Consider the following 26362-nt stretch of genomic DNA (forward strand, 5'->3'; position numbering starts at 1 on the left):
GAACAGGTGTTCCTAATAATCCTTTAGGTGAGTGTATATCTATGGGTCTTCATGTGAAGAAAAATGTTGTATTTCGTACAAAATCTACACGTAAGTTCCCAACCCTGTCCCTGTGTTATTGTTGAAACCATAACCCGTTTCGCTTACAGTGGTGTACAAAAGTATTCAATCCATGTGAAAGTAATCATAATTGTCTGAATGACAAAAGATATGGAATCCATATTTATGCACTCATCACTTTTATTGTGATCTCTTATGCTGTAACAATATATATTCAAAGTCAAAATAAACCACTATCTGTACATATTTAACTGAAGAAGAAAAACACAAAATTTAGCGTTTGTATAATTATTCAAAGCCCTATAAATTAATATTTTGTCAAGAACCCTTTTGCTGCACTACAATAATGGCTTTTTTGTGCCACCCTCCCTTTCAATCCTAGTGTTATATACTAAGATGAAATCTGAATTTTCTTTTAAGTGATTGCTGACTTCACTCAAACATCTTATTCTTGTTTGCCCAAAGCTTTCAGGAGATGATCTTTCCTAGGCAGTGTCTGCATGGCCTGATGCAGCTTGCACCTTTTAATAAATTAACAAATATTGCCCACTGGAATATTTAAACATTTGTATATTGTTTTGTTCCCATTCTTAATGATTAAATTTGTTTAATTTCTAAGCTCTTTGAATGCCCTTTAATTTTAATTTTCATAGCTTTTCTTCAGATTCACAACCTGAATAACAAACCCCCCTTGACTATGGGTTTTTATTCAGAAAATGGTAGTTATTTTATTGATTCACTAGTGTAGGCCAATTGTAAGGCAATGTCATATTAAGGAAATAATTTTAAGTTTCAGTTCTTTGAAATAAAAACATCACAGGGAATGAATGTTATTAAGTAAAATTAATGAACTGATGAAGTGGCTGAATATTGTACTTGACACCAGAAACATGTAAATAAATGCATTTAATTTTTAACAACACTTCCTTTAAAAATGTTTATTACCTGCAATGATCTCTCTTAGTTTTGGGTCCAGATTGACTGTGCATGGTAAAAATACTTTTATGTCTCGTGCTGAGAGAACTGGTGTTCGTGAAGACAAAAACACTTCAAAGCTACGAATGTCACCATCAATTTCCAGTAGAGGTTCAACATCTTTCGTGGTTGGGATGTTCTTTGATATCCTAAAAATAAAAAATAAATGAGAAAATTTGTCAAATAGGTCATAATAATTAAGCAGAAAAAGTTAGCTACCACTCATGCTCTTATATTACATATCAACTTAAGACAGTCACATTATATTTTAAAATCTGGTAGTTCTAATAAAGTTAAATAACGTGTTAAGAGTATATTAAATAAAAACATAAAACGTAAACCTGCAAAACATTGCCTAAAGAAAGAGTTCAGTATGTTGGCACACATGTGCGCTTGGGAGTCCAAAGGGACCAGAAAACAGCAATTCTACGCCAGGCCAGGGGACAGCAGGTTGCACAAAAACCTCTCTCTTTTCTCTCCGCAGACCAAATACGAAAAATACTGCCTGTCCTGGCCCCGAGGACGTCACTTCCTGGGAAAAGACTTTAAAAAACCCCTTATCCTCCATACTTGCCCAGTTCTACTTTGGACTCGAACCTGTACACATTGTACTAAAACGTAAACCCTTTTACAGCCAGGGAAGTTATACGGGTCCAGCCATTTCTTTCACAATGTTAAGTGTTTCATTCAAAGAGATGCAAGCAAAATATAGAATTTAAAAAGCTGCATGTAAAAGTAAACAATAAGTAGATATGTATTTTCCCCCCCAAGGGAAAAATTTAGTTTTTAACAGAAGATCAATAAATAAATATTTAACAAACAACAATCAGTATTGTAACATTTTTCAGTATTTAATATTTTTGACATTGTTCTAGCTATAGCAAAATAAATTCTGAAATATATAGTACATCTTCATTAGCTTAGTACATAGGCCATGCACTTAAAGCATGTATACCCACTTTTAAATGGCAAACTAAATTCCCCTCTTTAATTTTTTGGACTACTAATTGCTTTAAAATTCAGCTCTATTTATCCTTTTTATTCTTATTCAGGCTTCCTGCACAGCACAATTAACTCAGAGAATAATTTTTTTTTACTTGTGCATTATAACTAGTGAACGTAACACTTGATTATTAGACAGCCCTGTACTCTAAACAATCTAGAAACACACTTTCAAATTAAACTTAATATGTTTATAAAACCTTCAAAGCTAAAGACCAATGCAAATTTACTTTTGTAGAACATAGTAGACCAAAACATTAAAACGAAGAGACTTCTCACTTTGCAAGTCAATACTGCTGAATTTGGCTGAGATGCACTAAAATAATGTGATTAAGGTCATTTTTAATGTAAGTTAAATAAACATATTTCATTAATCCAAATGCTATTATTCATTTAAGTTTCCTCTCATATGTTAGTTTTTCAAGTCATACACTAAAAGAGAGGGTCTTATGCTAATATATTACCTCATCAAAACAGAACACTCAAATCTGTAATATAGTAGACATTAAAACTGGCATAATGTCTTTTTCAGTGTTTGCTAGAGATTGCTTCTTTTGACTATTTACACACTGCACAGGCAGTCTGCAATGGCAATATTATTTGGTAAATGTAATTGTATTTACTTCTTTCAAACACATTAATATTTTTTTTAAATTGCATTTTTATTGAAGTTCAACAAAACTGCAAAGACTGGAACAATTTCAAAACATATGAAGAAAAGGACCATTCTGAGCATTCAAGAGGCAAAAAGTGATTGGTAAAGCTGGGAAACATTACTATTAATGACCTTTACGAGGATGAGTTACGATTAGCCATTTACACCGTATGACACCTCTCAACTATAGGCGAATGATCATGCAAGTTAGGAAATGATACTGGCCAAAGGTTATTCACATATTCAATTACATTGCCATTTCCAGAATTTTCTTTAATTTCTAAGACTTTCTATTGTTTCAAAATTTAAATATGCCACCCTACTTTCCAGTGCATCTTATTATGGTGCTCGTTACATCATCCAAGGATTTCTATCAGTGTTTTTATACTCCAGTGAGATTTTCTTCTGTTTAGTTTTAACTTGTGCCATGTTGTTTTGTTTTGAAGGCCAGGCTCAATCTGAAAACAATGCTGTAAGGATTCATGCATTACAAAGAGCTGGTTGAACCACTTTACAAACTGCTTCAAATTATCAAAGAGATTTGATGGTTGCCTCTGTAAACAAAATCTTCTTTATGGGACTGGAGACTTCCATGTAAAACCTCCTTGATGCAGAGATCACCGTTCCATTTCCAGATGGTAAGCAGCACATTTTTTATATAAATATTAAGTAAAGATGAGAGTTACAAATTGCAGAAAAAGTACATGGAGATCCACCAGTATGTGCACCCAGACGACACTAAAGTTCAAGTAGTCTCCTAAATGTTATCAATAATTGATAATTCTTGGCAGCAAAAAGTGGATCTTGGGACATACCCTGACAGGCAAGGAGGGGGAGGGAGTGAAAAATACTGGCTAGACACACATGTACTCACCTGACTTCTCGATTGGGTGATGTCTCCACTGCAATTGAGTAAAGCACTGAACATAAATGAGGATACCCTTTAGACCTGGCTGGGTACCATGCAGTTGGAGAGTGTATCTACAGACTAATGCAATTGCCTCTCCATCTTGCAGACAGGAAAACCTTGATGTGTTTGGTTCAAGTATGAGGTATGAAGTAAGTAACTATTCACAGTACTTATCCTTTCAGTATATGCAGTAGACTTAACACACAAATGCATGCCACTCTTTCGTCCTTCTGCAGACTTCAAACAAACCCAAGTTTAAAAGCCTCCCTCATCTAAATCTCAAGTGTTAAATTATTACTGGATATGGTAGTCATGGATTGTCTGAACCTGATTATACATTATGGAGTTTTCCATTACCAATTTTTAAGGTAGCAAAGTGTCCTCTCTAGTAGTGCTGGCTTTCTCTTAGTATTCATTTTGTTTACAAACAACTGCTGAAGTTACCAAAAACCACTGTTAATACAAAATAGGCCCTGTGACTGTGTATTTTCAAGCACAACTCTGTTGCCTGAATAGCTAGAGATGGGCAAATGCCATTGATATTAGGAGATATGGAATGATAGCTACATTGATGCACACATTGCTTTTGCTATTAAGATATAGCAGTTTTGCACCATTGGGAGATTGGAGCATCCTTACAAGTTTCAGTACACATTAAAGAATGAAATTAATCTAAAGTTGTGTCCTCAAAACCCCATTCCATCACATTTCTGTTCACTTAATCTCCTGTTTTTAATAAAACAGAGAGGGTCTTGTTTGTTTCCTCTTTACAAGCACTGAAGCTTACATGAAGCACCCACTGCAATTACAGGATGGTACCATTTATGACCTTCTGACCCCATTCCACCAAGATTCCATTTCCTCAAAAGACAAATTTCACAATAATTGTAATATTTCTCCAAATTGCAACTTGGAACTTTAATATAATGTTTGGACTTCTGAAAATAACACAAGATTTTCAATCCTATGCAATTCAGTTCAGAATCAATGGTGGAGGAGGAATCCACCTCGTCAAAACTATGTGCAAGAAGAAATTTTGGGGAGGGTATCCAATCCATTGCACATTTACATAGGTCCACTTTGGAACGGCCAATAAAGCTAACTTTCTCTATTTTGGAGAAATATACCGTGACAAAAAGAAAAAACACACAGGTGGCAATAAAAGGTGTTTAAGCCTGAGGCACTGAAGGAACAGCACTATCCATTGTGTTACTGTACAGTGCAATACTAGAAAAATACAAATGTACAAAATTAAATAAAAACATATGTGGAATATTTAATTTTGAAGAATACTCTGGAAAAAGCACAATGAATATAATATTGCAGAACTCCTGACATTTAATTTTTTTTAACTTTAAATATAGTATCATTAAAAAATGGTATTTTTAATTCCTATACCCTGTCCAAATTACATTATGACATGATTAAGCTACTTCCTATCACTTTGTTTGCAAAATCACATACACATATAGGCAAGATTTAAATTTTGGGGAAAGAAAATCATTAGAGGCTTATTCAATAAAATGTCTTTGGATTTTCTGTTTTTTCTCCAAGGTTTACATTAGTGATGCACTGATATGGAAATTCTGGGCGATACCGATAACCGATATGTTTTTGTACATCTTTGCCAATACTAATAACGGTTGGCTGATATATTTTTTTTTTTATTTACTTCAGGTTTGAAAGTTTTTGATATGCTGAAAATGTATTATGCACTCTCAAAGAAACAACAGTAGCATAAGAAACAGAGATTAACTTATTTTTATTAACTTGCTGACTTTTACGATTTTCTTTGCTATAGATATAGGCAACCGGTACTTTCTGTGGGGGGAAAAAGATCAAGATAAGGCCAATCTCTATAGAAAAAATACTCCAGGTCATGTACAAAAATATGCTTAACATACACATCCTGGGTAACTTAAGCACATCAAGACACCATGCCATTACAGAACATGGCATTGGGTATATTAACAGAAAAGTGAATGCATATACAGTACTTTGTGCCGTAATCAGACATATATTACTTTAAGTAAAATGAAAATTAAAGGTACATTGAGGCCAGTAACACTGGTCTTAGGTTGGCTTCTTTAAAAGCAGTGCCGACTGTGACTTTCCAGAAAATGCACGAGGATACTGATTGGATATTAGGAAGCTGCAGTGTATGGTTTGTTTTTTTTTTTTAATTAAATCTGTAACAAAGTGTTTTTTTTTTATTCTCGATGTCTGATAATCCTAATTAGTATGATTATTGTTAAATAATCAATGTAATAATTTTATGATTCTGTTATTTTAATTCGACGGCAAATGAATGTGGTTTTGCATTCGCATACAAATTTTCTTCAAGAATCTCTATATGCATCTCCAGCAATGAAGCAGCAACATCTCTCTGAGTGCAAATCTTTTTCTCTTGTGGTTGGTTCACTGTTGCTCTTTGCATTTCCCTCACCAGCTGACTTCACAACCAGTTGTTTCTCAAGTGCTTCTTGCGCTTGTTTTATTTGGTATCTCGGTCACAAAATTGATCTTTGTACCCGTGTATCAAGGACAGTAGACAGATAGTATAGGGGCTTGGAGAATGCACCACTGAAGCATTTTGTGACACTATCCAAAAGTGTGATTTTCGCCATCTGAACTCCGGAATCTGAAATGTCATACTTGCTAAGCAGACTTTTAAGCGCTTCAACAGACGGAATCACATCAGCAATTATAAATGAGTGCGTGCTTATGTCGGCACATCCTGCTGAAGCATTCTTGCTGGGGTACCAAAGTCTGTTTGTGTTTCTCTCAGCCGCGTGCTTAAAATAAGTAACTATTCACCTCCCAATGGCAAAACAGTCGGAAATGCTTCTTTGGTTCAATAAGCCTTCATTTACAGCAAGCTACAAAGTGTGAGCCATGCAGTTTAAACTTTTAATGCCACTTTCTTTCATAACATTTGTCATATTACGAGCGTTGTCACGAAGCACAACGACAACATTACTTTTTGAAATGTTCCACTTTGTTAACATGGAAACGAAAGCTTGTGCAATGAAAGTTGCATGAGAACTCTTTTTGCCTCAACATTTTCATCAATCCAGTGTGCCATTAGACTCAACATACTCATGGGGCTGACTTCTGAGCTCCACATATCTGTAGTGAAGCTAATGCTGGTGACATTGTTTCTTAAAAGCTCGTGGATATGTATAGCAATCATATCATATAATGCAGGCAGTGAGACATCAGCAAAGTATCCCCAGCTTGGAAGAATGTACTAAGGTTCTAAAAGATGTTGTAGCTGGTGAAATCCCTCGTCCTCATATAGGGAAAAAGGTTGGTCAGAAGTTATGCCTTTAGCTCTGGTGCTGTCTTGAGGAAATGTCTTCACGTTCTGAAGGGTTTGCTGTATGAGGCTACCGCTAGCCTTTTGATTTAACTTTCGTTTTAGTAGCATTAGTTGCTAAAATTCCATGTATAATCCGTTACAGTGGTTCTTCAGATGGGTAATTAAATTTGTGGTATTGAAAGATTTAATTCTAAAGTCTCCCCGCAGTATCTCATTTTTGCAGGCAGAGCAGATAGTAACTATGTTGTCTTCATTTATCACATTAAAATATGACCACACGGCTGACATGCTGCTTTACTAACGATATCTGCCCAATGATTTAACAACGCGCATAGTGCTCCAGTCAGCAAAGATAGGGAACCCCCTTTTTTTTTTTTGTGAGCGAAAGGGGCTTTGCTTACATGCATGTTTTTCTGCAGCTTAATGTCTGCCTCACCAAACAATGAAACCAACATTTAATCATTTAGTGAACTGACAATGTTGATAAGCCCAAATTATATTGGTTTGCAGTATTGGTTTAAATGTACACATCTGGCCGATTTCAATGTTGTAATTTTTAATGAACTTCTGCCAGTAACAATACAGTTTCCGATATATCGTGTAACTCTAGTTTACATGTACTAATAATCCTTTGAAATCTAGCATCTAGCAAGGCATTTTAACTTTTTTTTTTTTTTGCATTTTATCACTTGCTTTTCAATTACACACGTCTGTACTACATAACAAATTTGGATGCCTTCAGTTGGGTGAACAAATTAAAACAGTTTAGAAAAACATGAGAATCATTTGGTAATGAGAAATTGTTATATAATTGCAAATTCTACACAGATTGTGTTGACTATTTCAGCTTATCTGGTACTTTATTTTTCATAAGTTAAATATTATTCTTTGCATTTCAATGTTACCCTGAAAATGCTGTTTGATACCTAAAGCATTTTATGAAAGTGTGAATGTCACTACATAAAATAATAACTACAGTACTTCATATCAAAACCTTTCTACATGCTTGACACTACATTGTTTAATGTAACGTATGCAATCACTGTATAGTGTACGCAGTGCATTTTCTTTTTGGGTAACATTTACATAATGAAGTAAATCAGAAAAATAAAATGTAATGTTACACAGTCTTATACACTTACAGTATATCTGAGCCAATATATCTGTTCACATTTAACATATTAAAGTTTATACTGACTTATCCATTTTTATTTTCAAAAAATGCAGTTTGGTTTACAATATCTAAACAGAATCTTAGAAAATTCTGACAAACTGTATTAATTGCACATCTGTAAGACATGTAGTGTTCTACACCTTTAACTGCACGAGATGTTATTTTAAAGATCTCTATTTTTAACTCACAGCAAACAGATTTAAAATGAGACTATTCTTTCAATCAAGAACTAATTTCTGTCTTCAACTAAATGCTTTATAATTCAGTGACCACAAACAATGAGTGTTATACAAGTAAAAAATTTGTGACGGTGTATACTATAAACAGAAAAAATGTAAAATTGACAACTTGCTTTCATATTGCTTAAACAGCTATCAAGAACTACTAGATTAATAAACTGAAAATTTCCAAAATTTAAATTTGCATGTCTACTAGAAAATGTAAGATTCAAACTGCGAATAACGTAGATACAAAATACATTTACATTACTTTTTCTCCTAAACGATGTATTTAACTAAAATATAAAGGTTTTCATTATTGTTACATTTAAATCATGCTTTATTGGTAAAATTATAAAACAGAAAACATTAAACTGATACAATAGTTTAATTAATGTTCCTGTTTTATTTGTGTATACGTGTGACCTCCTGAAAGACCTTGTGTTGCATCTGCCTTTTAACTCCAAAAAGGCACTAAACCCACAATTACTTAGTTTCTAAGAGTTTTAACAATGTAATAAATAAAAAGTAATTTTAACAAAACTATAACCCTGTCTTAAGAGTATTTTGACAACCTTAGGGAAATAATGCATCTGCTTCAAAGAGTTCTAACCTGTTTTCTAAATTGAAGTCGGAAAATCTTTTCATTTTAAGAAAAATACTTTGATAAGTATTCATGTTTCCATGACAACATCAGACATACAATGAAATGTCTTCATTTTGCCTATAAAAAAGAAATCCTGATGTCAGGTTTTAAGTTAGAAAGCAGTGAAAAAATATAATTGTTTTCTCTGATTTGCAAGTAGTCATTCACAGCTTATTACAGCAGAGAAGAAGGAAAATAATGTAACTGCAGTATACAAAAGCTTTTATCTCAAAGAATAATTGCAAGTAAATTACAATAATTGTGCCAATTAAACTAATCCTGAATGAATTGTGTGTCATCTTAATGTTCCAATGCCTTAGAAAAGAGTGTAACTAATTAGCCAAAATTGCTTTTGAGTATTAATTTCAAATGTCATTAGTTAAAAGTTAAATGATTTCACAAATTATTTTAAAACCCATATTTTAACAAAGAACTGAGAAGTGAATTGTTCTCTTGGGACTGAGAACATTGCAAAATACAGTAAGTCTTGCAGAAGTTGTAGTGAAGTCTTTATATGGAGAAAATGATCTGATTTTACCCACTGAGGCAAAATTTAAAAAAAAATCCTTTAAATCCACTTTTCCCTTAGAGATGAGATATTAAACACTGAATGTTTGAACTACAGAACACTAGCCATTTTAATTGGAATTCTTAAAAGATTTTTGCTTTACAAACTCGTGACTGCTGCATTTAGGGCAGCTTTAAGAAATACAACAAAATTAATACCAATCCTCTATAAAATGTACTTTAAAAAGCTAATCAGTAAAAGACTGTTAATGTTATTCCCAGATTAATTTCATACCACAGAAGATTAAGTGACTAAACTAGGTTAGGTTTCATAAAATCCCCACCACTTGGCAAATTTTTGTGTCATAGATCCTGAGTTGTAAACCTAAGGATGCTAGATTAAATGGTGTTACAGAAATAATAAAGTAAAATTACAATTACACAATATAAAATCTAGTAATTAGCAAATTAATAAAAAGAAAAACTGCAATCATTTTGAATGTAAACTTTTGAATGCAGAAATTATTAAATGTGCATAACAGCAACATACATGCTTATGTTAGGCTTGATCATGCAAACTGCTCTAAGTACATAAAAGAGAACAAAACTTGCTGCAGATGACAGGAGAACTACAAAATACAATCTTTTGATGCAACCAAAATTAAAATGTAACAGCTTAGAAATGCCTGAACACAAATAATCATTTACAAGAACATGGAGTATTTTGAAATTTTCTAAACAGCTAAACATCAAGCCTGACATTTAAGATGTTTTCCACATATCTGGTCATTTTAAAATATCCATGACTCAATTTTCTGATTTTAGATATAAGCCTAGGCGGAGTGTCCCAATGGATAAGATGAAGACTATAAATCGTAAGGCTGTTGGTCCACTTCTTACATCTTTTTATGTACAAAAATGCTGGGTCAGCTGCTGATTATGTTAGATAGAATAGCTTGGTTAAAAATTTTTAGTTACTTTGACAAGAATTAGTGACACAAATTGCTCAGTTTGCCTGATTTATAGGAGTAATAAATCAAAACAACCAGAACAGATAATTCTTTTGTTGTTGTTGTTTCATCATGTTACAAATGGATCAATTCTAGACCCTTTGTTATTCTTACTTTATACATGCCTACTTTTGACCAGATTGTTACTAAACATAAGGTAATGGCAACTATCTATAGAACTAGATAACCTCTAGGATCTCAACTCAGTGATTGTCTTCTACAATTACAGGATGAATGAGCAGGAACATCTTTAAATTAAACAAGGAAAAAAATAGCCACTCTAGTTACTTACTGTGATAAAAAAAGGTAAATATCTTTGAAAAATCACTATGTATTCAAAGCTAGCTTTTAAGTTAAATATTAATTTGATTTTATATCATTAAAAGATACTGAAAAAGGAATTATATTAGCATCACTGCAGTGGCTGTTTTTTTTAGGATTTATTTAAAAATATTTGTAAATAACAAAACAAAAACAAAAAACAAAACTGGTAAGGAAGCTATTTGTTTTTATGCACCTAAAATTGGGAATAATCTACTGAAACCGTAATGCAGTGCTAACACTGTTGAGCATTTCAAAAGGCTGCTTGAAAACACTTCATTTGTGGTTTTCATAATTTATTCATAGTGCATAGGCTGTAAAAAACAGAAGCTGTGAACATCAAGGAATTCAAAATTACTACTGCTGGCATATACCTTTTTGAATGAAACCTTATTTATTTTTATTATTATGTTTTGACAAACATTACATTATCATCATTGTTGATGCCATTTTGTGGCTTCACTGCTGTGATGCAATGGCTCGCTGCTAATGGCATGGTCCTAAAAGTCACACGTCATCAATGCACCAATTTATGTGCCAGCAGCACATGTGATGTCCAAGATTGTGGATACTCTTTCACAGATCTCTGTTGTGGTTCATTCGCAAATGTTTGTTTAACACTCAAACTAGTGCTTCCTTTTTAGATTATAATAGTTTACAATTAGGCGTTGATGTTCTTTGTCTAGGTCAGTTTCAGTTTTACTCTCATGGGGTGGCATTATGCTTCTTGGTCAGAAGAAGTGGCATGAAATACTACAGTGTAACTGATCAGCACAGAAACAGCACCACAAAGGTTTTGATAATGCTGATACATTTTAACAGTTAATAAGACTATACTGTGAATATTTTCAAAAACACTCTCCTAGCACGAGCACCTGATAATCTGCACAGTCATTCCAAATACACGTTGCTGCTGCCTGTGGAACAGGCTGGATGTGTACAGTGGGGGTGGATGGTAGTGACGAGCAAACACAGAGTCAGTCATTCTCATGGCTGGTGCTACATTTATGTGCTATGGTTCTACCAACTTATCACAGCATTGCAAACATGTCTTTTTGTGTAATCTTAACCATCATGTATACAAATATGATCATGAAAGAGTTGGAAGAACTCAAAAAAAGATTAAACAACCACTTCTTTAAAAGTAAAACATCAAGTGATAAAAGTGTAGATTAAAACAAATTTGTTAAACAGTACTTAATGAAGGGTTAATATTCTGACAGTTGTAACATATTTTGGTATTATTTAAGCAAATATAAGGGTGTTTTTTGGAGTTTTGGAACGCTTAAAATTGTTTCCATTTATAGTAATGATAATTATGTGCTCAAGTTATGAAAAATTACCATAAGATGTGGTTTTCTGAAACAGATTTGCATTACAAAAGGGAGAAAGCATGTAATACTTGGGGACTGCTGGGAAAATTAGCTATAATTATTTTCCAACTTTTGAATTCTAAAAAAAATTCTATGATATTGTACATTGCTAGTTTGACATTCCATTAAGTCATTACTGTATTTCATGAAACTGATGTCAGCATCCATGTCGGTCTCATTTTCTGGATTACTTAATTCAAGTGCTAACTCTTTGAAATTAAGTAAAAGAAAGTAATGTTTACAGAACGTCCAGACACTGTGCAAGTAGCAGCCTTTTTACAGAAGCTCTGTATTTCTCATTGTTTTTCTTTTGTTTTTTCCACTGAACTTAAAGTTCTAGTTACTAGTCATATTTGAAATTGGAGCTTCTGCCTTGTCATTGATAGTAGCCACTAGAAATCAGATAAATGGATTTTAAATTTACTGAATCACTGCAATGCATGCAAACCCAGGTGCCGGCTTGTCATGACTGTACTTCAAATGGGCTGTGAACTTGGATGCAGCTGCGAAGATGATCAGAAGGCTGCCTAATATCTATCTGCAACACCTCAAACCGTGAGATAATGAAAGTTGAGTGCATTAAATACTGCCATAATCAGCTGCTTGCACTGAGATTGTGAGCGCCTAAGCAGCTCAGTTACATTTTACGGCAGGAGCTGCTGGAGAGTGCAAAGTACCGGTGTGAGAGAAAAAGCAAGGCAAACCAGTTTTAGAACTGGTCTACAATCTACTGTAATGGAATATGGTTGATTACTGTCAAATATGATTGATGAACTGTTTGCGCATATAGCGGGTCATGGAGCATATAAGTACAGTGGCATTTTGTGCTTTATGATGAGCTGGTTTCAACCTGGCACACCCGACACTATTTTAAAGCTGGATGGATTTCATCTTATTTGAGCAGACAGAAATCTAGTTTGGTGTAGAAAAAAGACAGGAGGTGGACTGGTCATCTATGTGAATGAGGAATGGAGTAAAAAGGAGCATATCCTACTCCACTGAGCAAGGCCCTTAACCTGAAAATCACTCTGGGGCTCCTTACAATATTTACATACTTCTGACATATCACCTATGTCCATATATTCGATCTCTATTCGCCTTTTCATTATTTCTCCGAGTAATAATTTCTCTTTGTTTGCGCTAATGCGATGTTGACTTTCTTTGTTTTGATACTGTCATTTTTTTCTGCTTTCATGTCCTGTATCTTACTCTGCATGTGTTTCACGCCTATGTTTTTTAACCTCTTTATGATGTTTTACTTTGTTTTCTATTTCTATTTTTTTACTTCTGACCTCGCTTTCTCCTGCTTTTTTTTTCCAATGACACCTGTTCCGTGGTGATTATTTTCTGTTTTTTGAGTAATAATTTCCGTTTGTTTGTGCTACTGCGATCTTTACTTTCTTTTTTTTATACTTTCCAATTTTCCTACTTGCATATTCATTAAATTTCTCAACGTGTATCGTGCCGTTGTTTTTTTTTTGAGCCTTTTGAGTTCACTGCTTTTATATATATATACTGCTCAAAAGAATTAAAGGAACACTTTTTAATCAGAGTATAGCATAAAGTCAATGAAACTTATGGGATATTAATCTGGTCAGTTAAGTAGCAGAGAGGGTTGTTAATCAGTTTCAGCTGCTGTGGTGTTAATGAAATTAACAACAGATGCACTAGAGGGGCAACAATGAGATGACCCACAAAACAAGAATGGTTTAACAGGTGGAGGCCACTGACATTTTTCCCTCCTCATCTTTTCTGACTGTTTCTTCACTAGTTTTGCATTTGGCTACAGTCAGTGTCACTACTGGTAGCATGAGGCGATACCTGGACCCTACAGAGGTTGCACAGGTAGTCCAACTTCTCCAGGATGGCACATCAATACGTGTCATTGCCAGAAGGTTTGCTGTGTCTCCCTGCACAGTCTCAAGGGCATGGAGAAGATTCTAGGAGACAAGCAGTTACTCTAGGAGAGCTGGAGAGAGCCATAGAAGGTCCATAACCCATCAGCAGGACCAGATTCTGCTCCTTTGGGCAAGGAGGAACAGGATGAGCACTGCCAGAGCCCTACAAAATGACCTCCAGCAGGCCACTGGTGTGAATGTCTCTGACCAAACAACCAGAAAGACTTCATGAGGGTGACCCAAGGGCCCCATGTCCTCTAATGGGCCCTGAGCTCACTGCCCAGCAGCATGCAGCTCGACTGGCATTCGCCATAGAATACCAGAATTGGCAGATGCACCACTGGTGCCCTGTGCTTTTTACAGATGGAGAGCAGGTTCACCCTGAGCACGTGACAGAAGTGAAAGGGTCTGGAGAAGCCATGGAGAACATTATGCTGCCTGTAACATCATTCAGCATGAGTAGTTTGGTGGTGGGTTAATGATTGTCTGGGGAGGCATATCCATGGAGGATCACACAGACCGCTACAGGCTTGACAAAGGCACCTTGGCTGCCATTAGGTATCAGGATGAAATCCTTGGACCCATTGTCAGACCCTATGCTGGTACAGTGGCTCCTGGTGTACGACAATTCCTGGCCTCATGTGGTGAGAGTATGCAGGCAGTTCCTGGAGGATGAAGGAATTGATACCATTGACTGGCCACCACACTTTCCTGACCTAAATCCAATAGAACACCTCTGGGACATTATGTTTTGGTCCATCCAATGCCACCAGGTTGCACCTCAGACTGTCCAGGAGCTCAGTGATGCCCTGGTCCAGATCTGGGAGGAGAACCCCCACAACACCATCTGTCATCTCATTAGAAACATGCACCGATGTTGTCAGGCATGTATACAAGAACACAGGGGCCATACAAAGTGCTGCGTACAATTTTGAGATGCTGCAATAAAATTTTGGCAAAATGGACTAGCCTGCCACATAATTTTTTCACTCTGATTTTTGGGGCGTCTTTGAATTCAGGGCTCTGTAGGTTGATCATTTTCATTTCCATCAAACGATGTGGCATCTTTTCGTTCCTAACACATTACCCAATCTATATCAGTATAGATATCCAGGAAGATTTCTTTTCCCCATTGAGATCTGATGTGTTTTCAAAGTGTTCCTTTAATTTTTTTGAGCAGTTTATATACATATATATATATATATATACACACATATATATATATACACATATATATATACATATATATACACACACATTATATACATATATACATATATATATATATACATATATATATATATACATATATATATATATATACATATACATATATACATATATATATACACATATACATATACATATATATATACACATATACATATACATATATATACATATATACATATACATATATATATCTATACTAATAAAAGGCAAAGCCCCTCACTCACTCACTCACTCACTCACTCACTCACTCACTCACTCACTCACTCATCACTAATTCTCCAACTTCCCGTGTGGGTGGAAGGCTGAAATTTGGCAGGTTCATTCCTTACAGCTTCCTTACAAAAGTTGGGCAGGTTTTATATCGAAATTCTACGCGTAATGGTCATAACTGGAAGCAGTTTTCTCCATTTACTGTAATGGAGATGAGCTTCAACGCCGTGGGGGGAGTTTAGTGTGACATCATCACGCCTCCCCGTAATCACGCAGTACATAGAAAACCAGGAAGACCTCAAAAGCGCTGAAGAAAACATGCATTATATAATTGAGAAGGCAGCGAAACAATAAGAAGCGGCGAGTGACATATACAACCATATTCATGAGTTCTGCTACTTGGAAACAAAGCACGATGTAAACCTACACTTTAAATTAAGTTCATAGACAGGCTGCGCTGGCGTTTGTAATTTAGTGCCTGCCCATATAAGGCCGTCCGTCAGCGGCAATCCAATAGCAAACTGCCACGGGTAAATATTCACGGGTGAAGGACTGTGCTTATGGAGAGGAAGATGAGATGGTCAGGGTGGTGTTTGACACAAACTCAGCGAAACTGCGAGAGAAAGTTTTAAGTGCCAGGACTAAGGTAACATTAAATACAGCCATGGACATAGCGAGATGGCACCAGCACAGCTGGGAACCCGATGCATGTACACGAGTGGCTCCGTGAACTGGCGCAGTGCACAGATAAAAGCAACAGTTCCAAAAGCTGAACAAAACCGAATTACACAATTGAAAAGGCAGCAAAAATATGAAGCGTCTCATACATACAAGCATATTCATAAATCCAACTACTGCGGAAACAAAGCACCGTTGGAAAAAGTCAATGTCCGCTAAAGGAAGACAGTGTAAAAAACCCGTGCATGCAGTGTGTCAGGTCTCAGATAAAGAAGAAGGCGAGCTGTTTATTGATGCAGTAAGAAGCGAATCGATGAATGAAACCTGTCATCTTTACAGCGATTGACAAACACGGAATGTAACTTGAACACAACACATCCTACAAATACGAACCTGATTGAAAGAAATAATGATAATCAAATCCTTGATGACAGCAACACTCAGTAACACTCACAAAACAAATACTGTATATTGACAGTCATGTTACGTTATTTTTAAAATGTTCCCTTTTCTTTTCTAGCTTTTTAACACACTACTTCTCGCTGCGATCGCGGGTATATATATATATATATATATACCCGATCTACATACTCGAATAATGGATACTTTATTAGCCATCAATGATTGTTTTGGTAAAGCCATACTCAGTGTATTCATTAGATGAGCGGTAAAAAGTAAGGGCAAGGGAGGATGACTTATTGAGGCATGCAGGCTGTAGTCTTGCGTCAACTCTATCTGAATTGCGATCACATTTGAAAAAATATATCTTTTCAAGTTCTATTTAGTCCATATGTGTCAAACTCAAGGGCGCGGGCCACATCCGCCCGGCGTGTAATTATATCCGGCCCGAGATCATTTTATATACTGTATTATTGTTATTAAAGCCGGGTATATGAAGCGCTGGTAACACAATAAACTACAGATCCCATAATGCAGCGCTTCAGCTGCCTTGCCGAACAGTTACGCGTTAATCAAGTCTACCTTATGATGCTGCAAGTTATTGCGAAGCTAGCTCACACGATGCTGAAGAGAAAAGTTGATTCTGAAAATAGAGCCTTTAAAACCGATGGGAGGCTGAGTATATGTTTACTGAACCCGTGTGTCTCATTTGTGGAGCTAATGTGGCTGGAATTACAGAATTTAATCTAAGGCGGCACTATAAAACAAAACATCAGGGTAACCTGAAAGACCTGAATGCAATGCAGAAGATACAGAAAGCAGAAGAATTAAATAAGAATCTGACACTTCAGCGGACGTTTTACCGTGCACAATCACAAAGTGATTTCAATTGAGCTGCTTTTATGGGAGACACAACCACTTGCCCCACTTTCCCTGTTACCAAGTAATGTTAAACCAAGTCGTCACTACGGTGTTCCCAAATCGCACTTTGCTGATAAACTGGCGCACTGAGTTTGCAGGCGCTTTGGTGACTTTGAAGAACAAAAAGTCCGTCTACATGCGGCTCGAACCTTGTGCATGTTTGGTAGCACATATCTGTGTGAGAAGCTCTTCTCAGTGATAAAGACTAACAAAACAGCACACAGGAGTCGCCTCACTGATGAGCACCTGCAATCCATCCTGAGAATCTCCACAACACAGAACCTCACACCAAACAGAAACGAACCTGTTGCCAAAAAAAGATGCCAGGCGTCCAGCTCTAAAATGACATATGAGCAAAGACAACTGAATGATTTGATTTGTTATTGCTGAAAGGAACACATTTTATTTATATTTCTAGGTTTTGTTATGCAGCATGTTCATATTTGAATTTGTATAATTTTGACAGGATATATTTTTATGGAGAGCAAAATCTTTTGGGATATTTAAAATCTAAGTTTATTTTTTATAAAATATAAAATTACATAAGAGTAAAGAAATTTGAATGTTTGTTCTTTTAATGTTTACTTTATTTCTAACTTGTATAATTAAACAGGATATATTTTTATGGAGAGCAAAATATTATAAGTTGTTTAAGGTTTGAGTTGATTTATTCAGGAATAATATTCCTGTCTGTTTTTACCATTCCTACCAAAGATATTTCTGTCGACTAAATAAAAATTCCTTCTATTTAAAATTTAAATAGAACTTGAACAAATCGATAGTTCATAATATCCATGCAGACTTGCGTAAGAGCGGGTGTCATCCGTTTTAACAAACAGCGTATTGCACTGATCTGAAATAGCTGTGTGTGTATATATGTAGATATGTATGTATATGTATATATATGTTTATATATGTGTGTGTGTATGTATATATATATATATATGTATTTGTGTGTATATATGTGTGTGTATGTATGTATGTGTGTATGTATATATATATATGTATCTGTGTGTATATATGTGTGTGTATGTATGTGTGTATGTATATGTATGTATATATGTATAGATATGTATATATATATATGTTTGTGTGTGTGTGTAATATATATATATATATATATATATATATATATATATATATATATGACAACAACACTCATCACTCACAACAGTGACAAAACAATAACATTGACAATCATGTTACGTTATTTTCAAAATGTTTCCTTTTCTTTTCATTGCTTCTTTAACACACTACTTCTCCTCTGAAGCTGGTATTTTCTAGTATATACATATACATATACATATACATATATATACAGTATATACATATATATATACACACATATACATATATACAGTATATACATATACATATATATATATATATACACATATACATATATATATATATACACACACATATATATATACATATACATATATATACACACACATATATATATATATATATATACACACATATATATATACATATACATATATATATATATATATATACATATACATATATACATATACATTTATATATATACTAGCAGAATACCAGCCAGAGTGGAGAAGTAGTGTGTTAAAGAAGGTACGAAAAGAAAAGGAAAAATTTTAAAAATAACGTAAAATGGTTGTTAATGTAATTGTTTTGTCATTGATATGAGTGTTGTTCTCATATCTATATATATCTATATATATCTATATATCTATATATATATATATATATATATATATATATATATATATATATATATATATATATATATATATATATATATATATATATATGTTGTTCTCATATCTATCTAAAGTGGCAGAAGGTGGATTTTTCAGATGAATCTTCTGTTGAATTACACCACAGTCACCGCAAATATTGCAGGAGACCTACTGGAACCCGCATGGAGCCGAGATTTACCCAGAAAACAGTGAAGTTTGGTGGAGGTAAAATCATGGTCTGGGGTTACATCCAGTATGGGGGTATGCGAGGGATCTGTAGGGTGGAAGGCAACATAAATAGTCTAAAATACCAAGAAATCTTAGCTACCTCTTATATTCCCAACCATAAAAAAGGCCAAATTCTGCAGCAGGATGGTGCTCCATCGCATACTTCCATCTCCACATCAAAGTTCCTTAAAGCGAAGAAGATCAAGATGCTCCAGGATTGGCCAGCCCAGTCACCAGACATGAACAACATTGAGCATATGTGGGGTAGGATGAAAGAGGAAGCATGGAAGACGAAACCAAACAATATTGATGAACTCTGGGAGGCATGCAAGACTGTTTTCTTTGCTATTCCTGATGACTTCATCAATAAATTGTATGAATCCTTGCCAAATGTATATATACACATACAACAGGGTGCTGGCGGAAATTGGGCTACTGTTGGCCAAAGAAGGAGAAGAAGAGGGGGAGATGTGTCCGGAGCCAGGAGGAAAGGAGGAAGGTAAAAAGAGAGTGGAACGGAGGGTAGGAACTTTGAATGTTGACAGTATGATTGGTAAGGGGAGAGATTTAGCTGATATGATGGAGAGATGGAATGTTGACATATTGTGTGTGCAAGTGACTAAATGCAAGGGGAGTAAGGCCAGGTGAATCGAAGGTGGATTTAAATTGTTCTATCATGGTGTGGATGGGAGGAGAAATGGATTAGAGGTTATTCTGAAGGAACAGTATGTCAAGAGTGTTTTGGAGGTGAAAAGATTGTGAAACAGAATGATGATTATGAAGCTGGAAATTGAAGTTGTGATGATGAATGTTGTTAGTGCGTATGCCCTGCAAGTTGGGTATGTGATGGATGAGATTTCTGGAGTGAGCTGGATAAAGTGATGGACAGTGTACCCAAGGGACAGAGAGTGGTGATTGGAATGGAATTCAATGGACATGTTGGTGAAGGGAATAGAGGGGATGAGGAGGTGATGGTTAGGTATGGTGTCAAGAAGAGGAATGAAGAAGGTCAGATGAAGGTGGATTTTGCAAAAAGGATGGATATGGCTGTGGTGAATTTGTATTTTAAGAAGAAGGAGGAAAACCAAGTGACGTACAAGAGTGGAGGAAGATGCACACTGGCAGATTATATCCTATGTAGGAGGGTCAAGCTGAAGGAGACTGAAGACTGCAAAGTGGTGGCAGGGAAAAATATAGTTAGGAAGCATAGGATGGTGGTCTGTATGATGACGTTGGAGATCAAGAAGAGAAGGGGGAGAGTGAGGGCAAAGCCAAGGATCAAATGGTGGAACTTAAAAAAATGAGGACAGCTAGGTTGAGTTCAGGGAGGAGGTAAGACAGGCACTGGTTGGCAGTGAAGAGTTGCCAGATAGCTGGGAAACTACAGCAGAAGTAGTAAGGTGACAGCCTCCGAGTCCTTTCTTATTTGCAATGGTGATGGACTGGTTGACAGATGAGATTAGACAGGAGTCCCAGTGGCATATGATGTTTGCTGATAACATTGTGATCTGAATTTTTTACGACGTTCCATTTTGTCATCTACTGTTTGTCTTTTATTTCTGGCCCTGGGTGTGGTTGAATCTCTTGGCACAAAGTCTCGTCTCGCTGAACGTGAAAGTACCTCTCTGAAAAAGTCACGTCTTATCCCAGTATTTTTTTATTATAATAGGGAGATATTTTTTTGCTATTTGTTGTTTATCTACGCATGTGCATGTGTATGTTTATTAAATTAGTGCACAACCTCAGTTATCTCAGTTTTGAAGCTTTTTTCTGGACATGGGGAAATACTGTAACTGTTCCTGCTGTAAGAGGTGACTGTACATTTTGTTTAAAGCTTCAAATTTAGTAGATTTAACTTTTCATATCCATATACATACAGGTATAATTGTTTACAAATAATTCAAAAAAGTTCATAAAGCTTGAAATCAGAAAGTATGTTATTGAACAAAATTGGTCATGACAGGGTCCTATCATTCTTACTCCTAACATAATGGTGAATATTGTGAATAGCCTGAACTTAAACATGATTGTTCACATTGGTTGTATGTCAACAGGCTTCTAAATCATATTCTGGAAAAGAGGAGACATACTTTAATATTCAGAGCATTTCTTGTACTAACGATACAACAGAGAACTTGTACCATATTTTCAAATTGGGATGCATAATTCATCACACTACAATGAGGACAACATATCTACTGATTAGCTTTGTTTCAACAATATTTTTCATTGTGCACATTGTGCAATATAATAGGCAATAGTTAAAATGACATATTGTAAAGAAAATATGCTGTCATAATACAGAAACCTTTAAAAATATGTTTTACGAAGACAAAAAAAAGTTATGCGATGCCTTAATTTATACAATATCACCCAAGATGCTAGTGTTGAATAGAAAAAGAAAAAAAAAACTTTTTTCCAAATTTTGTCCAAAGTAAATAGGAAAACAGCAGTTTGCTACTGAAAGACCAACCAACAATATTCCAGATTTGTAAGAAGAAAAGAATACTAAAGTAAAAGACATTTATAATAATAATAAAAAACTTACCATGGTTAGATTATAAAATTAATTATGTTCTGCTGATTCAAGGGTTTGTTCTAATTAAATGTGTTAAACATAACCCTTATAAGCATAATTCTGTCAACGCTATAGTTAACCTAAGATGATAAAAATCAAAGATGTACTTCTGAATCCAGATCACAAGTTTCTAACAATAGCAACTGTGGCAGGACTAAATTATGAACCTACTGAGCAAATATGACCTTTCAGCATCAAAGGAATGAATCCAAACTTTTTGCATATGAATGTTAGTATTATTTTTTGTACATAAAAATGGATTTTCACTGCATACTGTTTAGCTGAAGAGTTAAAAATTTTAGTAAAAAACAACACTGACACCTGCTGGAATGAAATGAACATGAATATATTAGCCGAATATTTAGACAACTGAGCCTTCATTAGGCCTCACCATTAAACTGTCTAAATTTTATATTTATATTCATGGAATTCACTTTTAACAAATTCTCATCTTTTGCAAACAAAAACTTCTATCAGCCCTTAATTCTTTTTTAAACTCTTCCTAAAATATATACATCAGTTATAGTTTTTGTTAAAAATTTTTACAATGTAGATTTTTAAAATAACTACCCATACTAAATATAGAAATAGTTATAAAATGCTAAATTCATTACAGATCTATAAACAACAGTTACCTTTCATATATTGTTTTCAAAGTGACATGATCTGGAACACCTTCAGTTTCTTCAAGATACAGAATGAGCCAGGATGTTCTATAAGGCCATTGTTCTGTAAGGTTTATCCAGGAAGCCAATCTATCCCAGTTGAATGTAATCTGATTGGCTCTCAACAGTCTCCCTACAGTAGACACCACATAACTAAGTTAGCAAACATCTGTGTAGACATAAATTCAAATAGGCACGCTTCAAATCAAGAAATATTTTTGGCTAGTTGATAATACAAAACTTTGTAAATTAATGTTGATTTTCCTTGTTGTATTATTGTAGCTCTGATTCAGCTGAAATATCTCATTATGTCTGACACTTGCACAAATAGTCATCATCACTTTGTAAATTGACTAGGCAATCCTGGACAGAACCTTAAAAAAAGTCATAAAAGTTCTCAGCTGGTAGAGAACTCACGAAAATCATGTAAAATATTTTGTGGCAAAAACAACAATATTAATAAGTCTAATAATGGCTACAAGCAGCACCCCTGATGCTTATCGATGGATGGAAAATATGCAGTAGATTGTAAGGTAAGGAATTTTAAAATTTGTATTTGTTCATGATTTCATTTTGTATTACTTAGCGGGACTTGTTTATATTTAAGTATATATTAAAATAAAAACGTATTTAATTTAGAAGCTTACTGCCACCGTACTCCTGCAACTCTCTTCGTCTGAACAATGTTATAAGAAGCTTAAGTTCATATTTTTTAAGAGAAAACTGTATTATTAAACTGTCATTCAAATGTATGCATATTTTATACCAAAAACCTTCTTAATTTCCTTCATTTTTAAATTGTTTTGTTGCTTAAACCCTAAATATAAGCAGGAAAGAGTTTATTGTTTGCCAATTGGTTTTCCTGAATTCACTCTAAAGATGCAATTTTGCATGAAGTCTGCTGGAAAAAGAGTAACGACAAAATAAAGAAAAGATTGATGTTTGTGAAATGCACTTAGATGTAAATGTTAATATTTCAAGTGATGTAATAAGAATGTTAAAGAGAATCAGAATGGCAGATCAAGATAATCCTTTTTTTAAGAGGACACTTCACTGGGCTTTGGACGTCTATTCCAAGTCCATTGCTCTGTTTGATGGTTATTGGGCTGATGATCTGAGCTATGTTTTCTGAACTTTTCACCTTATTCTTTTCCACATGCACTTTCAGTCTTTTCTAAGTCATACCAACTTCATTTTTTGCGGTCTTCTCCTTAATTTGGTACTTTCATCAGATATGTATCAGACATGGTTCACTGGTAGCAGATTGTAAGAAAGACCAAGGATTTAAAGTTGGCCTAATAATTTAAAAAGGTGGACATGTGTGTTGCTTCAAAAGCACAACTCTGCAGTGTCAAACCAGGGAAGAATAGTCTGTCAATCTTACAATTTATCTGGTCGATCTGACCCCTGTTAAATACATTCTATTTTACTGTAAGAAAACAAAATTCTAAATTTTACTTTTAAAAATATTGTAACATTCCATAGAGAAAGAATATCTATCCATTGGAAAATGCAGTGATAAATTAGTGAAAAAGATGTACCTGTCACTGAGACAATGTTCAGTAATCTTCTCATTGTTTGTGGGCTAATATCACTAAACCAATCTTCAGTGACAAGCAACTTTGACAAATCAAAAGACATTTGCCGTGTAATTGACCTTTGCATTTGTCTTCTTCTGTAGGTATCCTAGGAAAAAGAGACCATATTTGTTTAAACCACCATACAATTCAGTAAGAGGATGCAACTGAAGAAAACTGTTCAACAGATAGGAAGACACAGAGCTAAACATTAATAGATTGATTTTCATATGCAGTATTTCATTACTGTAAACTCCACACTTCCTAGAGGGGCTGAAGATGCCCATAAATGTGTCCTTTTGCACAACTGATTTATAAAATACTTCTCCACAAGGGTACGGCTAATTAAACTATAGAAATTTTATGCTTAGATTCATAATGGATAGGATGGACTAACAGCTGCTATTAGCCTTTTAATTTTCAGTTAAAAAAATTAGCTGCCACCCAGGTGGAAAAGTTTGTGTTTACAGGCTCTACTGAAAATATTTGATTAAGTAGGCATACAATCTATCTATACAAACTAAACAGTAACAGACTACAACGTATTGTCTGACTAGCTTCTTTAGCCTTTTTCAAATCCAATCAAGCTCTCCAATGTGGTTATGAGAAAGTATTTTTTTAACTGCTCTATTAAGTATTTTTATTTAATTCATAAAAGGTTTAATATATAGAATACTGGTTTATATCATGTATAATTATTTTTATTCCACTTAGAAAAAAAAACAGTACAATACTACAATTTCAACAAGTCATGTTATCGATACACTTGGGTAAGTAGGTGGCACAGTATCTTACACTACATACCTAAATACTTATTTTCCTCTAACATCTTCAAAGACAGTAAAGCATCAGTATTTTTACTTTTTCAACACACATAATTTTGCTACATGCACACAAATCAAAGAAGGGAAATGCAAATGTAGTCTTTTTCTACTTGTCACAAATTTTGAGACTGTTCAAGAATTTTACAGTGGAAACAATACAGGCAAATCACTTGTCACATTCAACTGCAGAATTCATGTGTCCTGATCAGCAAATGTTGGTCTCTATATGAAGTGTAAATGTAGCCAGAGCTACAATGAACAAATTGGTGTTGTTTCACTCCCCGATGACGAACCTTTAATTACTTTCCAATTATAAAGCGCAAGTTGTTGAGCTACTAAATTATATTTTTTCTGCATTGTCAGTGCAATTATCATTCTTTTTTATTCACTCTAGGAGTCTCAGCTCCCTGTTTGCTTTGCTCGTCAACCCCTGAGCGGTGGGCACTGGGCACTTGCTATCTTACGCCTGAAAGGGCGTCGGTCACACCTTTGTTAGAGAAAGCAGTTGTATTTAAAGAGATGATATATAGAAGAGTATGTGGAGCGTGGGAGGTTTGGCCCTTAGTTATTATAGACAGATAATCAGTTAATTGAGTATTTCACTAAAACTGTCTATTTTAAATACCAATGAACAATAAAATGTAGTAAAAAGTAAAGAAGTAAAACAAAAAATTAAATTACATTAATGCTTCAAAAAACAATGTTATGAATTACTTTAACCTCTAACTTTATAACATTATATGAATGTTGCTTTTTTGCATTTTGTTTGCAAATTGTTTGGAATATTTTTCTCTTTTTTGTTTGTTGGATGATTCTCTGTTCTTGATTTTTATTATATGTAGGTCTTTTTTGTTCATTTTCTTTGTTTTTGACCTTCATTATCAGCTCTTGTGGCTCCTTTTCTATTGCAATCTTTAATTTGACGTTCTTGAATAGATAATTTGCTTTTCTGCCTTGCCATTATAACCAACTGTGTTGAATGCGCGTAGTAGGAGTAATGATTGAGCGAGTAGTATGGAGGGGAGTGGTCAAGGCTGAATAATGCGGACATGACCGAAAACATTTTTAATATAATGCAGAGATTTATTTTGACAGAGCAGCATTTACGGTAATACATTACAGCCAAAACATTTCTGAAATGAAATGTTCTACATATAAAAGAAACAAAAATCAACATTTAAGTTTCATCAGTATATTTATCATATGTATGCCTCAGAAATGAAACTCTTCACTCAAATGCATAAAAAATAA

The 26362-nt window shown here is 34.6% G+C and overlaps 1 protein-coding gene across 12 annotated transcripts in view; it reads right to left on the bottom strand.

Moving 5' to 3' along the window:
• LOC120526030 (kinase D-interacting substrate of 220 kDa B-like) overlaps window positions 1-26362 on the bottom strand; it is a 149332-nt gene that overhangs the window by 46846 nt on the left and 76124 nt on the right. For all 12 annotated transcript variants that reach the window (XR_005633064.1, XR_005633063.1, XM_039748868.1 and 9 more), the window contains 3 exons: window positions 24252-24396; window positions 22681-22843; window positions 1006-1184 (listed from right to left, as the gene is read on the bottom strand). Coding sequence is in view for 10 of the 12 variants with exons in the window: in XM_039748868.1 (XP_039604802.1) it covers window positions 1006-1184; window positions 22681-22843; window positions 24252-24396 (487 nt within the window). In the remaining 2 variants the exon portion in view is untranslated. The remainder of the gene's footprint in view (window positions 1-1005; window positions 1185-22680; window positions 22844-24251; window positions 24397-26362) is intronic.

This window comes from Polypterus senegalus, chromosome 3 (assembly GCF_016835505.1).
Source record: "Polypterus senegalus isolate Bchr_013 chromosome 3, ASM1683550v1, whole genome shotgun sequence".
Taxonomy (NCBI): Eukaryota; Metazoa; Chordata; class Cladistia; order Polypteriformes; family Polypteridae; genus Polypterus; species Polypterus senegalus.